The following is a 16,440-nucleotide window of genomic DNA, read 5'->3' on the forward strand; positions in this document are numbered from 1 at the left end:
TGGCTGGAGCCTTGCGGTGATTTGTCAGTCAGAGCTGTGTGGGTCGGGAACCCCTCAACATTTGCTTTGGGTTCCACAGGGACCCCCAAGACCCCCGAGTTCCTGTCTGTGGTATGTGCTCTGCTCCACTCCTCCAGGCCCTATGACGTACTCACACACACACACACACACGCACGCATAGCACACACACAAACACACACAAACACAAATAAATAAATGTACACACACATGCCATCTTGCAGACAGAATGCTCCCGGGTCAAAATGATCCAATGTATGTATAATCATCAAACAGTTGTCAACCCCGCCCCCCAAAATCGAATAAACAATGTCTTTACCGAAATAACAAAGAACTCAATCATTATTTTAGTGTCAATGATGTTTTTCGCTCCTCTCAGATCATCGTTCCCTTATGGTGATTCACTCGTTTTTCATTAAAATAACATGTTCAAACTGTTTTTTTGTACAGTGCCAAGACTAGACATCCAATACTTTGGTTTTACTTTGTTTTGTTTTTCTCTTTTATGCGTGCACATATGCTGGCATGCAGGCACTATGCCACAAATGTATGCTTAGAGACAGGCTTAAACACACACACACACACACACACACACACACACACACACACGCGCACACACACACACACACACACACACACACACACACACACACACACACACACACCACATCACAGCCATTGTTCCGTCATGGTATTCCTCAACCTTTAAAGGCGGCCCTCTAATAGCGGCTGCAAGTTTTGTTTTTATCTTAAAATCAAACACAGCTTGGGGTTCAGGGGTCAAGTCGAGACAAGAAACTCTCGTTGAAAGATTTTTTGATTTTATTTGACAATTTGTAACCAGTTGAAGAAATTCCTCCATTAAGTGTTTTTAGAACAACAAACCAGACATCGGGCCTGGTGATAGATCCTGCTCAGCGCGCCCCTCCAGCCGGGGCCTATTTGAGCCTGTGGGAATATTACGCCGGGGCCGTTTATTTCCTTTCCCGCTTCTCCATCCTTTCCTCCAACTCCTTCCTTTAGGTTCGAGTAGCCGTACCACAAATACCTCGATACGTGAGGAAGTGGAAGCTTTAATAATCGCTTGTGCATACATTTGTATTTTTTTGTGTAGCGGATTAACCGTGCAGCAGAAACAATACACACAATAGTAATATGACTAAGTGACTATATGTATATGTAAGTAATATGTAGTATGTAGTAATATGACCAACTATTTCATGTTTATATTATAAACATGAAATAGTTTAACTTCCATTAATTATTATTATCTATTTTGAAGAAATCCTGTTCTATCCTGGCAATCTGCACGTGTGTGAGGACCGTTGTAGGCTAGAAGTCCAGCCGTATAACCGCCTTTATATTGGCAATTCCATTTATTTAGAATAATAATCCTATTTGTGCAGTGACTGCGTACTTGTACGAACTAAATATCACCGTTAACCTCTTTCCATTGCTCTTGCTGCATGCTCTCGACTACCACCTCACAAAAGAAACGAAATAAAACGACGTCTGAGTCGAAAAACCAGCGGCCCACAGACAACCGCCATTCACGATTACAACAGACACACTCTTTGAAAAAAATTCCAATTCAAAAAAACAAACAGACAAACAAATAAACAAACAATAAAAAGGAACAAAAACGGACAAAATAGTCGCGAAATCTTAAGTTATGAGAGAAAAACAAAAAAAGCTTTCGACTTATTTTCCCCTCCATCGGTCTGACTCCAAGTCCCAGCGTGCAACGCGAAGACGGCTCAGCCAATGGGATCCCTTCAAACCCGGAAGGGTCTCGGAAGAGGGAATTTCGCGTTGGCGACGCCGCGGCGCAAGACCCGAGTTCACTTTTAGTTCTTTCTTACGTTGTAAAGGCGACAAAACACTGTCGCTTTAGACGCCGAGGCAACAACGCGGCTTCAGGTAGCTCATATCATGCATTTTGATATGTCTCTCGTGTTGATAAACTGGTTAACTGTAGTTACTAACACGCTGACAGCATTTGGTTGTCACTCACGTTTACGTGGCGTCTAGACATGCATTTCTTGCTAATAACCAACACAGTAATGCACAACTGATAACTCTTTATAACTTTACGAGTGTTTTAGCTTGCTCGATTTTTGTAGTTATTTTTTAAATTATTTTTTGGGTTTATCTATCCGGAGTGAATGAAATACTGGCATCATGTGGTTTGGTGTCGACATTGCACCACACCTTTTTGAAGCGTGTACCACTAGCGCACTACTTACTACACGCGGGGAGAACTACTCGCACGTTTAAGGGAAGCAAAAGTATGAATGCACTGAAACAAACGCACTCTATTGAAAGTGAAAGCACCACATTGACATTTCAGTATTTAAGTACTTTTTAAATGTGCTCACGGTAAAAGTGCTTGTCATATCCAGTGCCCTGACATAAATTAATCTATACTACTGATGTTATTTTCTGCAGATGATGCCCATGCATATACTGATTACAGAATCCAGTCCCTGATTTTGAGATGTAGAAATATAAGTCCTGTTAGAAATGTATTGGTGTAAAACGATTCTATATTTGCATTGAAATTCAGTGGAGTGAGTGTCAAGTCTCCAGAACATGTATGTTTGCAAGTGCAGATACTGGAAAAAAATGTACTTAAGTACAGTAAGAAAGTACCTTTACATTGTCACTTTCCACCGCTGACTACATGGCCTGTTAACTTGCATTGCATAATGTAGGCGGATGCTGTGTTATCTAAACTTTATATATCTGATTAGATATCGGTGATCTGCATGAAATTGGTAAGTAAGAATTTTATTTTTTTATATGTATTTCTCAAAAACAAGAAAGGGAAGCTTAAAAGCTCCGCTCAGTTTGTCCTCAGACAAAAAGGTAATCTCAAATTGATGCTGCCGCAGACGCCTTACACCAGCCCTTTGAGGTTAAAAAACGAACTTTTCAGTTGTTGATGTAGGCCCAAAAAATGTACTTATTCTTAGATGTATCAATTTGGAGCACTGCAGTACATTTGTAGAAAGTGATGTTTGACTGATTTGATTATTCTGAAATAATGTCAACAATCTCTTAATTGGAACTGCAAACTGCCCCTTACCCAAAGTCCACAAGCTTAGTTTAACAAATCTTCAAAGATAATATTTGACCAGTCACATCTCATTCCTACTCTAAAATGTATTTGGCAATTTCTTGAGCCGGAGTGTGTGCGTAAGAGGGAGAGAAATGCGTTTTTGTGTATGGGTGCACATAGGTATATGTTTGGACTTCTGTCTGAGTGTGTGCTCATGTGGTCATGAGTATAATCGCTGCGTGTGAGGCTACTTGGATATTTAGCCTGCTGCTCTGTTCCACCTCTCGTGTACTGAAAACTGAGCCACCAACACAAGTCAGCGAGGACCATTTGTTCCTAATCTGGTATTTTGTAATATCCTCTTTCGCCCAAAATAAGACGAAAAGTATTAACCTATATATTCAGTGAGCCTTAGTGGCTTTCCAGCAGAGATAATGGCCAGGCATTAAACAAGTTGTGTGTAACAAGGTGATCGCAAAGCACAGCCTTGTGGTGTCCCACACAGATCTGTCATTATAGCTAAAAACAACAAAAACACACACTACATTTTAAGACACAAAACATATCCTAACACACAATCTTGACACTTGACACCTGTTGATACACTTTTTTCTCCCAGTTATCATAAAAGGTGAAGAATTCTCTGTTTATTTCTCGGTAGGCATGATAAGAGTGTGTGATGAAAATGCTTGATTGCTTGGAGCTTAATTCCTTGGAGCTTAGAAGTCTGATCATGGGGTAGTTAAGGATATAGTAGCAAGGGATTAACAGTACCGGCTTAACCTCCTTAGCTTTAATCTACACCTATTCCTTTCTGCTCTCCTTTAAAAATTGAGAAGATAGGTTGATGGTGACACATTTTATGGCTTCACTAGGCCACACATGCAGACATGGCCCACATAGCGCAGCACAGACATGAGTTTCTGAAGTAATGGTGGCCTTATGTGAAAGAAGTGTTATATGTAAGAATGAAATGGTGAGCTGAGGTTGGATGGAAATCCATAATTGCTTTGCAACTTGCAACTTTAGAATTTAATAAAATGGTTCCTGTTTATCAATAATGCCACTTTATTTGTTAAATTCACCGATCAGCCACAACATTAAAACCACCATTAATAACCCCTTATATCGTGTAGCCCCCCCCCCCCGTACCGCCAAAACAGCTCTGACCTGTCGAGGCATGGACTCCACAAAACTTCTGAAGGTGTCCTATGGTATTTGGTACCAAGACGTTAGCAGCAGATCCTTTAAGTCTTGTACGTTGCAATGTGGGGGCCCCATGGATCGGGCTTGTTGTTTCAGCACATCCCGCTGATGCTCGATCTGATCGAAAAGGAAGAAAACGTGATTCATCAGACCAGGCCGCCTTCTTCCATTGCTCCATGGTCCAGTTTGGACGCTCAGGTGCCCATTCAGGTGCTTTTGGGGATGGACAGGGGTCAGCATGGGCACTCTGACCGGTGTGTGTCTATATGCAGCAAGCTGCGATGCACTGTGTGTTCTGACACCTTTCTATCTTAGCCAGCATTAACTTTTTCAGAAATTTGTGCTACAGTAGCTCTTCTGTGGGATTGGACCAGAGGGGCTAGACTTCGCTCCCCACACCCATCAATGAGCCTTGGGCGCACATGACCCTGTCCCCCGTTGTCCTTCCTTGAACCATTTTGATAGGTACTAACAGCCGCATACCGGGAACACCCCTCAAGACCTGCCGTTTTGGAGATGCTCTGACCCAGTCGTCTAGCCATCACAATTTGGTCCTTGTCATAGTCGCTCAGATCGTTACGCTTGCCCATTTTTTCTGCTTCCAACACATCAACTTCAAAACTGTTCACTTGTTGCCGAGTATATCCCACCTCTTTAAAGGGGCCATTGGAACAAGATGATCAATGTTACTCACTTCACTTGTCAGTGGTTTTAATGTTGTGGCTGATCGATGTAGGTTTGGCTTTAAAATATATATAATTTTTCCTTATTGTCCTGAAGTTTCAACTTTTGCCCCTATCTTTCTCTCTCCCCTAGGATTCTTGTTAACACAAGAAGTCAAAGCTCAACTTCAGCAAGTCTGAAACCCAGTAGTGCTGCATGTCTCAGCTACAGCCACTGCCGCATCTTCAACCCCAAGCTGAGTGTCGGGTAGACGCCCATGAGGTCCAGTTCTGGCTGCAGAAAGCCATGACTTGGGGCCAGGCTGACAGTCTGGAGACCCAGAGGGACACCTGCCTTAACTTGGGCAGACTGAAGGAGTTCCTCCAGCTCCTCCTTTCACATATTGATGATATGGTTAGTGAAAATAGTGAATAAGAAACAATTTTTAAGTGTCTCTTAGCTTTAGCTACATTTTCCCCATTCTGATAACTAGAAGTATGAATTCTTCTAGTTTGCACCATCTTATGTATGAATGAAACTATTTGTACAGTATATCCTCCCGAATTTCCAGTCTTTTTCATCTTTCTGGTCTTCTGTCTTCTTTCCCTTCCTGGCCCTAGAAGAGAATATTTGCTATTTGTGCTATCTTATGAATGAATGAATGAACACACTTCTGCAGTATATCCATCTCTCAAATGCTTAAATGGCGTAATGACATTGTCCATTTCCCTGAAAGACTCTTTTACAGGGTGTGAACAACCTAGCCATTCAAATTAACTTAGCCATTTAATTAATTAAGCCGATTGGCCAAACAGCCCTCAGATTAATGAAGCATTAAGCTACTGCAAACACCAAGTCTATTACACATGCTCACACACACACACAAACACACTCTCTCCTTCGGCAGAGACATTAAGAGCATGTCTAGCGCTGGTTGGTTCCTCTTAACAGAGGCTGCTCTGTGCTGTGCAGAGGCCATGTGTGTTTAGTTGGCAGCGATGCAATGTTGAGTTAGCCAGGTAATAGCCGCAGGGGGACCTCCAGCGCTAACCTGATGTATCCCAGCATCAAGTCCAGCAAATTATGGAACGGGAGCAAAGGACAGGAGGGGTGCAGCAGGACTCTGAGACTCCAGTGTTCAACAGACCATGCCTTCTACCTCTAATACCTTTACTCTATCTGAATATTATGTTTCATTTTTCTTTATATTTTCATTTTTCATAATTATTTTCTTTATTTAACATTTCACCACTCATTAGTCTGAAGGTCCCTTTTCTTGTTATTTATATCAGGGTGTTGTTCACACAATTTTCCCCCATGTGCTATACATTTACTGTAACAATCAGTCATTGTGTCTCTCCCTCTGAATTACTTTCTTTGGGGTGTAATCAAGAATCAAGAAAAAAATAAAACAGAAAGGAGACAACAAAATAAGTAAGGGGAGGGAGCTGGTAAAAAGGAGCGAAATCCTTTTTACCAGCAATGGGCTCATAAAAGAGCAGCTGAGCATAGCCTGCTTCTTGGCAAAAGTTTGGCATCCTTTGATGACTTAATGGCTTTGTGGTTTTAGCCCAAAGATAAAAAAATATATATATATTCACAGTTAATACTCATTTCCCGGTTTACACTGCCTTAGCACCCTTGGTGAAGATTATGTGCCTAAGATTTTAAGCCCATCTAATAATTGTGTTTTTGCTTGCGTGTTCATAGGCCGTGTCCAAAGTCCCATAGACTTGGGTCTTCAATTGCCATGATCAAGAAATGTTAGTTGATGATTTATTGTCATACAAATAATTGTCCTACAAAGAATTGTGATTACTAATTTTATTCTATTTTCTTGTTAATTTTATGCCACTATAATAGTAGTAAAAATGTAAAAAGTGATGTTATGATACATGTCAACCTATTTCAAAACAGCCATTGATTATAGCATTGAAGATTGGAACATAAAAATTGACAGCTCATTTTCATAATCTCAACAGATGGAAATGCACCTAATTCACATTCTGTTTATTGTGACATTTCTAACAATGGTTTAAAATTCCACTTTAATTTGAATGGCCACATATTATTGTGGAATCTAATAATTTTACAAAAAGATTGTGGCCTGCTAGTGAAGCTGTCGATGCTTTCCCTGAATGTAAAGACCTTAGATTTGCCTCGATCTGTGACGAGACTATTGGGTGTTATGAGCAGGCTGAAAGAGGCAATCCATAAGAGCATTTGTGTTTGGGTGGGTTCAAAGCGGCAATGTTTTCTTTTTTTTTTTTTTTTTTTCAACTTCTGGGATTCTCCTTGTCTTCGCTCGATCAAATTATTTTCTTAAAAGTTTTCCTTCTCCTGATTGATTGTTTTTTTATAGCGGCACATCAACAGTTTACTGACCGCATCTGCATGCCTGATCTTTGAGTTCTTGCTGGGAAAGGCGGCCCCAGCCACCCACTATGTAAACGGCATATACAGGAGTACATGCATGACACAACACATGACATTTTTCTTTATTTACTCTTCTCAAAAAAGTCTTAAAAAATTCAAGCCTATGAACCAGTTTACCACTCAAACTCGAAGGACAGTAACTCGAGTTCCCGTAAGACCTCACACTTGTTTTTCGATCAACATACTCTAAACAGATGGTCTCGGCTCAAGGGGTCATTATATAATTTAACAGTTTCTCATAGCCGTGTATCATATCCTGCCCTCTCGACACAACAGCCCCCACTGTCTGTGCATGGCAGTGAAACAGCCAGAACCTCCTTTGTTTCAGCAGCCGCACACTGCTTCAATTAAAACGGGCATATGTCAGATTAAGGTTGGGTCCGGGCTTTCACTTTGCCGTGTTCTCCTCTGCCTTGGAGCATTTTAATTGGTCGGCTGTTGTTATAGGGCTAAATAATCTATACTTAAATGTAAACATGACTCATACGCCCCCACACGTGCAAGCGTGCATACAGTCATGCATACACACATTTGTAAATTAAAGGCTGCGGTTAAAAATTACAAGCAAATCCTATTCAGATAGCATCTGCAACCTTGATACTGTTCTGTTCCAGTATACACTGATCAACCACAGCATTAAAACCACTGACTGGTGACGTGAATTACATTTCTCATCTCGTTCCAATGGCACCTGTCAGGGGGTGGGATATATCAGGCAGCAAGTGAACAATCATTTCTTGAGCTACACACTATTAGTGATGGTTTTAATGTTGTGGCTGATTGCTGTTTGTCCTACCTCTTTCTGTAATAGTGTTGACGTATTAAAACGTAAGGAAAGAATACTAAGTTGAACGTCTGAGTTGATACAGTCGGGGTGAAAGTACTTGTACGTGTCACAAGTCTGGGTTCTCAACGTCTCTTTCTGCCACAGTCTTTTATTGGTTGTCAGATCTTATCTGATTTTGCCTGAGCTGAGCACCAAAAAAATATATATAACTTTGTTAAAACTACTTTTTGTTTTTATAGTTTATGACCATTGAGAAACTGAGTTGAGTGTTTCGTTAGCTTCAATCTTGAATTGGTAATAACACAGAGTGGGCCTTAACTATGGATTTGAAAGGTCACTGTTCTGAAAAACGTCAAGCGCTTCTCCTATCCTTCTCTTTCTTTAAAGCCCTTTCTTAATGTAGTGTTTTTAAATTGCTGTGGGGTGTGAGGTATCACATAGTCCGTTTCTGTGAGCTCACACACACTTAAACTCAAACAGTTATATCACCCTCAACCCTGGACAAACCCTTAGAAACTTGAGCAGAAACTGGCTTGGTGTTCTGCACTGCATATCTTGCACCATAGTCAACATAGTGGGAGCTCTGCCGTGCTATTGTATATCTTTTAATAATAAAATCCAGGAAACAAGGTGGTATATGAGCAATATACTGTAGGACTGTGGATACCGTGCAACTCAGTTACTTAAATCATTTAATGGGCAAGGTCGTATTGCAGGCCTAATAAAGCCCACCACTGGATTTCTGCTCTTACATTAAAGTGGATCTCTTACTCTTGTTTTCACACAAGTTAATATAGGTCTCAGAGGTCCCCAAAACAGGTTTTTGAAGATTTTTGTTGAAAATTCTATTCAGATTACGCATAGAGCCATTCTAACATACCTCTAAATCATATTGTGTTCCTGATGCTTCACGTTGAGCAGAAATGATGGCCGCCAACGATGTTGGAGACGTCAAGGAGAGCGCTATGCATCAGCCACTGTTGTCACCAGACGAGCCTTTGGTGGTGGTGGTGGTGTTACAGTGTGGGCAGGTGTGTCAAGTCAATACAGAACTGCCCTGAACTTTGTGAATGGTACACTGACAAGCCCATACTAGCTGAATAACATCATTAATCCAGTCATTGTGCCCCTGCATGAACAACACAGGCCTAATTTCATCTTCATGGACGACAATGCTCCAGCTCATGGAGGTGGCATCATTAGGGAGCGGCTGCTGGAGACTGGGGCACCTCAAATGGAGTGGCCTGCACTTTCTCCAGACCTGAATCCCACAGAAAACCTATGTGATCAGCTGAGTCGCTGTGTAGAGGCCCGTAACTCTATGCACCAGAACCTCAATGACCTGAGGGCCGCCCTTCAAGAACAGTGGGGTGCCATGCCTCAGCAGACAATAAATCGACTTGTGAACAGCATGAGACGTCGTTGTCAAGCTGTACTTGATGCTCAAGGGCACATGACAAGTTATTGAGACATTGACATTTGTTGTTGGCTTTTGTTTCAATAAATTGTTTGAGATGAGGAAATCACCATTGCATGCTTCTACTTAAATGCCCTACTTTCACGATATAATATCACTGTAGCATGAACTTTTTATATTTTCCATAAATGTCACCCGAAAGCCAAATATCCCTAACTTTTTGTGAGGTGTGTGTGTGTGTGTGTGTGTGTGTGTGTGTGTGTGTGTGTGTGTGTGTGTGTGTGTGTGTGTGTGTGTGTGTGTGTGTGTGTGTACATAGAAAATAAGGAAAAGCATAATGGTCCCCTTTAAATCTGAAGACAATTTCTCCTGGACCATGGGAATTTCTCTTTTACAATAATATGGAGGTCGGGGATTTTAAAGATACTGCAGTCATTTATTTATTCGAAAAACAAAACATGAAACAGGAGGTCACAAAATGTCGCATATTTTCTGCAAGCTCTGTTTTTTTGTATCGTGTATGAGTTCTTGAACACATTATTTGACCCGGTATCTGTATTTGTAATAATACTTAAAGTGGCATTGTATAATATTGGCCCGCTTGCATTTACAAGGCGAAATGTGCTGAGAATTCAAAAGACAACAATGTATGAAGACAATGTCAGACAGCACTTATTTTTACTAGAGTACTGCTGTCCATGCAATAGCTCAAAACAGTTTCATTGTTGTCTTTTTACTTTGTAATATTCATTAACGTTCCCTTCTCTTAAAGCAACACTATGTAACTTTTTTACCTTAAAAAAACAGTTTCAAAATCATTTTGATGGTACACTGATTTATGGAGAATGGCACCTCTTTCACTCCCACTTACTCCCCCGAACTTCCGTTCTTGCACTATGTAACTAAAAAATGCGTTACGCTTTACAGCACAACATCACTTGCTTGATGTTTGGCGCCAGCAATTACTGTTTTGCCTGGTAAAGTTTATAAAACAAAACAAAAACAAATTATAAACCTGCCAGTGTAATAATGCTCAGTGGTGCGCCTGGCACCGGCACCGGCACCTCAGCCCGTGCACACCAGCCCTCACTTGATTATGTATTCAATTGTTATATAACACACATTAATAATTCCCTATTTTGCTTCACATGAACAGCAACAGACTAGAGGTACATTGTAGTGTTCCTTATTCATTTCTGCCATTAAATCCAATGGTCCTTTGTTTCCCAGAGCTCCACCACGGAGGCCTTGATGAGGCTGCCCTTCCTCGGCCAGCTCCTGGGTCGTCTCTGCTGGAACCCTTATATCACGGCTGATGGTGAGGTTCCCCTCCGGACAGCTCTAACTTCTCTATCAGTGGCAAACTTGTTGATGGTCCATGGAGACACAGATCTCATGGTCGGCGATCATATCGCAGGGCTGAGTGTTCATTTCTTTGATTTGCACTGTTCTGTCAATATCTGCTGCAAAACACCCAGATTTCCCTCAAAGGTTGATAAAGTGTTATCTCATCTCACCTTATTGTGTTTTTTTTTTTTTTTTGTTGATCGACTTTTCAGCTGTGAGCTGCAGGCTGCTGTTCCAGGGTCTGTGCAGTCTGTACTCTGAAGAACCAAGCAATGCGGTGGAGAGGAAGGCCAACGCATGGATACGGGTACACAAACGTTTTACGACACATCTATGGGTTACGATATAGATTAGTATGATGTTGAAACCAATCTGGGTTTTGACAAATTTGATAAGCTTATGTACAACTCCCCCCCCCCCCCCCCCCCCTCAATTATTTGTCCCTCCTTTTTTTTCGCCCACAAACGCCAGGGCCACAGAAGCTTCATCACCAGCGGTGTGACCATACGGCGACGAGATGAGAGCTGCTCGGCTTCACGCTGCAGCCTTGTCGCCGGTGGTGTGACGCAAGCATAAGTTCTAATTTAGTTTTTGTTTGGCATTGGGGATTAAAGGTCTTTGTTTACGGTGGGGAGACCAAGAAAGAAAGAAGAATAATTAATCCTTTACTAAAATATATTTTAGTTATTTATTTTTATAATACTTTGGAATTATATCAGGATGAGAACGTTTCCTGATTACAGTAAAGTAATGTAATTTTTCTGAACCTCGCCATACCCAAAATATAGTCAAATTATTGATATTGTAGTATTTTTAAAAACATATGACATTTGTTTACCTCATTATCACCCAGCCCTATCTGACATGCAGTGTTAAGGACGTAAGCTGCTTCTCATGAGACTCCCAGTCTTGACTTTATTGCCTAGTGGCTAGAGAGGTTGTCCCCCAGTGCCTCGGTTTGATACTAAACCCAAAGCATCACAGTCCCAGGACAAGCCAAAACATCCTGGGCCATAATATTTGCTGCTTAGCTATGTGCTTATTAGATTTGAACAAGCTTGTCATATGGTTTACTTCCTGACTTTGACTGTAGAAGATCTTTTCTGTATAATTTATTTTTTAATAGGACTTCTCTCGCCAGCCCTCTTCCTCTCTCCCTTCGATATGAATTGGATGATTAAAGGCTTGAGTTGGGCCTCTTAAATTAATCAAAGCCTTTTGTGTCCCAACCGAGATGAGGTTTTTATAAAATATTTAGAAAGTTCAACCCATTGTACTAATTTACTATTTAAAATGCACGCATGCACACACAGATGGAAAGAGAAGGAAAGGGAAAAAAAATAAAAGATTGAGGGATTTCCAACTATCAGTTCACCCAGATGGCAATGTCCGTGGAGCCTAAGCATTTTTGCCAGATTAACTCTGTGATTGTATTATTTTAATTAATTTCTCATCAAATAAAATGGCTTCTAATGAAAACGGTGCCTTTAAAGTAAATCTGAAGTTTGCCAGATGGTCTTTGACCTGCCAGAGGCCAAGTTGGATGCATGTGTTGCGCGGCCCGGCGTGTCTTTGTGTCTCCATCTTGTGTGTACACCTATGCGTTTGTACTGATGCAAGTGTGTGCACTTGTGTGTGTGTATATGCAGTATGTTTGTGTTCATGGAGAAGATTGTAAAGAAAGATAACATTCTTTAGAGAGTGGAGAGCTTTGTTATCTTGAGGGTGAGAGTCTCGAGGGTCTTTCTTCATGATACTCCTGCACAAGAGGACATGTTATGAATCCCTGCTTCTGAGAGTGACACAAGCTGCGTAGCAGACCAAAAAGGAAAAATTACATTTTTTTACTTGGCGAGAGATTCAATTGTTTGATACGTTGCTCTGTGGTATTAACTGGAATCTACTGCGTTGTACTTAGACAAAGGAAGAAACGTTATAAAAGGAGCGTTTTATAGCTCTGTGCTGTATAATTATCATTAGATAAGTGGCTCAGTGGTTAAACCATGTCACGCTGACAGGGGAAGGGGTTCAAATGAAGTCGAGGCCACCCAAAGGAGAAAAAAATGATTATAATCTCAGACACACCAGATCAAAGGACCCAAAGGGGCCAAACGTATAACTTAAGTCTTCATCTTCCTCCTCATCTAATCCTCTATCTCCGCAAATGACAAGCAGGGAGGGACAAACCAAACGCTCACCAAAGCCCAGCACGGCAGCTGTATGGTTTTGGTTTGGGAGATACTGCGTCTCTGTGTCTGCACTGCGCCTCGTGACCTGGAATGCAGCGTGCAGCCTGTTTTCTGTTAGCTCTGTCTGATCTGGATCCTCAGCATTGTTGTCTTGCTGCCTGCGTAATGAGCTGTTTGTCTGGAATTAAGTGGCATCGTAATACTGTGCCTCTTTATGTGTGTTATGCACATGCGTGAGTGCATACATGCCTGTGTGTCTGTGTTTGTGCAACTGAGATGGTACTGATCCCATACCCACTATTGGGCTGATACCAGAAAACAACGCTGGATCGTACTGTATATCAGAGGGGAAAAAAGTATGAATTAGATTCAATCCTCAAACAAATCTAGCCTGAAATATAACAGAAAAACATTTGCGGTATGGCGTCAAGAGAAGTAGAGTAGGCAATGTGATAATAACATTAGCCATATGTAGCCTTAAGTTACCATGACAACAGCAATAAGCTAGCCATTCAGCGTAGCATGTGTGTGGCTTTTGCCATTATTGTCAACTCTATGGCAATACTTTGTACTAAAGTTAAGGAGAGTTAGGAGCAAAAAAAATATTGGATTGGTTATGGTATTGGCTGATTCTCAAGAGTTCTGTATTTTCATTTAATCTCATTTACCCTGTCCTCTTTTTCTTCTGTTTCCTTCTGACCACATTTGATTCTCCCCACTTGCTGTGTTTGATAACCGATGGCTACAGACACACAGTGGAGAACCTTGTAAGTTTTATTCTTTAAATCAATTGCTCTGTTTTGATGCATCTTGTACGAGAAGGCAAGACCACACAGCGCTGCGGTATTTCAAGGGGATGACAGATAAGTAAAGCAGGAATATAATATTAGAGGGCCGAGGAACACAGGGCTGGATGGCTCCGTCTTTGATGTGTGTGTTTTCAGTGAGTCATGCAGGGCGACTGCTATAAGTTGGGGAGCCGCTGTGTCTCCCTCTCTCTCTCTCATCCAGTCTCAAAACATCGTTTTGATTTTCCTCTGGCTCTTGCAGTATTGTTTTGTGGTCAAAGTGTGTTCAGCAGAATGACACTCCATCACCTTTTTTTCTTGATCAATACTGTGTGGTCTTTTCACAGCACCACAGGTGTAAGTCATAACATTCATATTCGATCTGTTGCTGGATAGATGTGTAGATAGATAACTTTACCGAACCCTAAATGGGAAACTCATTTCGTACCCCTTGCCAACCCTCTGTATACAGACCGGTATTCAAACACACACACACACAAGCCACACTCAATTTAACATCAACACAACGGTATCGGGCCCAGACACCTACCAGGCTCATAACATTGAGGAATTACTGGAAAATTTATAACGTTGGCAGGATTATTACATAATAAACTAGAACTTATTATTACATGACTTGTTTATTATGTTAATGGGGAGTTATTACATTGGCAATTGTAATACTGATGCACTGGTATCATGAATGGAACAGACTTGTTATGACTCTCACCACACGTCTCTAAAACGAGTACGTATCCCATCTGACCAGTATTGTTGTTTTTATTTTTTAAATCCCTCCTTGATTTAAAGCTGGGCATAGGATAAAAATAAATTTGCTGTCTCTTAATTGCATATAGATAGCATAAATGAGTACGTAGTCAAAAATCAAGGGTCAATTCAAATTTTTCTTGTGATTTTTCTTAAGGAAGATAGAAGAGATGCAGAATGACATATTTCGGCATCAGGCTTCATCGGGGATTTCTGTGTATTCAGCGTTTAGGACTTGGCATTTGTTCCCTCAGTTCCTTATCACGGTGCCTCAGTGTCCTATTCAAATGCCCTCCTCTTCCTTTCCCAACTCTTCCTCTTCCTCCACTCTGAAACTTTTACAATTTAAGGCTCCATTCGAGTCTTTCATTGGTTTTGGGAGTATTTGAGCGTGGCTTTGTAATTGTTCACAGCAGTCAGAGCCACCCATCAAAGCCAGCCCAAGTCCTTGACAATTTTTTTTTATTTTTTACATATTCTGTTTCACAGTTACATTTATACTGGGATCATTTTAATGTCAGTGGCATGTTCAATCCTCCAAAACCAGCTTGGTTGAGAGAAACATGACTTTTGACCTAAAGTATTTGCCACCCATCTATCCATATACGCTTCATCTCATTCCTAAATTGACCACAAATCTTTCTATTCAAATTATAACCAGGGCTGTTTTTCTCTTGCATTACAGCCTTTGTAGACTCTCTCTCTCTCTCTCTCTCTCTCTCTCTCTCTCTCTCTCCCGCCCTCCCTCCCAGCCTTTATAGTTCCGCTGTGCCCAGGGAGGGATGAGATGGAGCGGTTTTGCATGTACTTGATGTGCAGGGTTGCAGGGTTTTGAGGCAGCTCACATGGTAGTGATTGGGGCTGCTGTGAGAGTCTGTGTGGAGGGTAAGCATCTTAGCGTGCTGTAGGGCTTGGCCAGAGAAACCACAGCGCCCCACCGCCGGCACTGCGGCAATCCTCTGCTGGAGATGTTGCAATGTTCCATATATGCAGCCCCCACGCCTCTTTCTCCCTCGCTCAATCAGTTTCTTATTTTCTCTCCTTCTTTTTCAGTGCCTTCCACCCGCTCACGTCTGTTTGCGTTACTTCCCTCGCTCTGGAGGGATTTGCACCTTTTAAGTCTTTGCTAAGCAGCGTCGATGATGTCTGCGCTTATTGTTTTAGGTTTATTGGGAGTTTTGAAAGCAGATGGCGTGCTAAAGATTCGAGGGCTTGGCTGGTTGAGTTGGACAGAACTTCCCAGTTTTGTTTTTATTTTTTATTTTTGCACTTTTTACCAAATTATAATTGAACTCTCTCTCTGTCGAGTCAAAAGGCTCGAGTTGAATTGTGTGTGTGTCCGAATGAAGGCTCTCAGGTATTTCTTTTCTGAACTGCTTTTGTTCTGTAGACTACAGAGATTATGGGTGCCTTACATTTGTAAGGCCATTCTTTGCATTTTCTCCATTGATGAAAAAAAAAAGTATTTCAATCCATTGAATGATAAAACCTCACTGAGCCATGGAAGACCAAATGAGAGCATGCCCTGAACCCTAGACATGTTTAATGTACATAAAATCAAGGTGTATAAAGGACAACTATAAAATCACATTATACATAAAAGAAAGAAAACATAGACAAATAGAAAAATATTGCATTCCCATAATAAAACATTTTTTAATAATATTTAACTAATAATATTTAACACCTCAATCATGTTTTGCTGTTTGTTCCATTTAGAAGGTACATGAAAAGAGAATGTTGTCTTACTGAATTCAGTA

At 41.1% G+C, this 16,440-nt stretch overlaps 1 protein-coding gene across 1 annotated transcript in view; it reads left to right on the forward strand.

Annotated features, from left to right (window-relative positions):
• Window positions 1-1,818: 1,818 nt before the first annotated feature.
• fancc (FA complementation group C) overlaps window positions 1,819-16,440 on the forward strand; it is a 29,234-nt gene continuing 14,612 nt past the window's right edge. Inside the window, exons 1-4 of the mRNA XM_080004531.1 lie at window positions 1,819-1,938; window positions 5,102-5,362; window positions 10,819-10,906; window positions 11,148-11,242. Coding sequence (XP_079860657.1) covers window positions 5,165-5,362; window positions 10,819-10,906; window positions 11,148-11,242 — 381 coding nt within the window. The 5' untranslated portion in view covers window positions 1,819-1,938; window positions 5,102-5,164. The remainder of the gene's footprint in view (window positions 1,939-5,101; window positions 5,363-10,818; window positions 10,907-11,147; window positions 11,243-16,440) is intronic.

Source organism: Zeus faber, assembly GCF_960531495.2.
Source record: "Zeus faber genome assembly, chromosome: 7".
Classification (NCBI taxonomy): domain Eukaryota; kingdom Metazoa; phylum Chordata; class Actinopteri; order Zeiformes; family Zeidae; genus Zeus; species Zeus faber.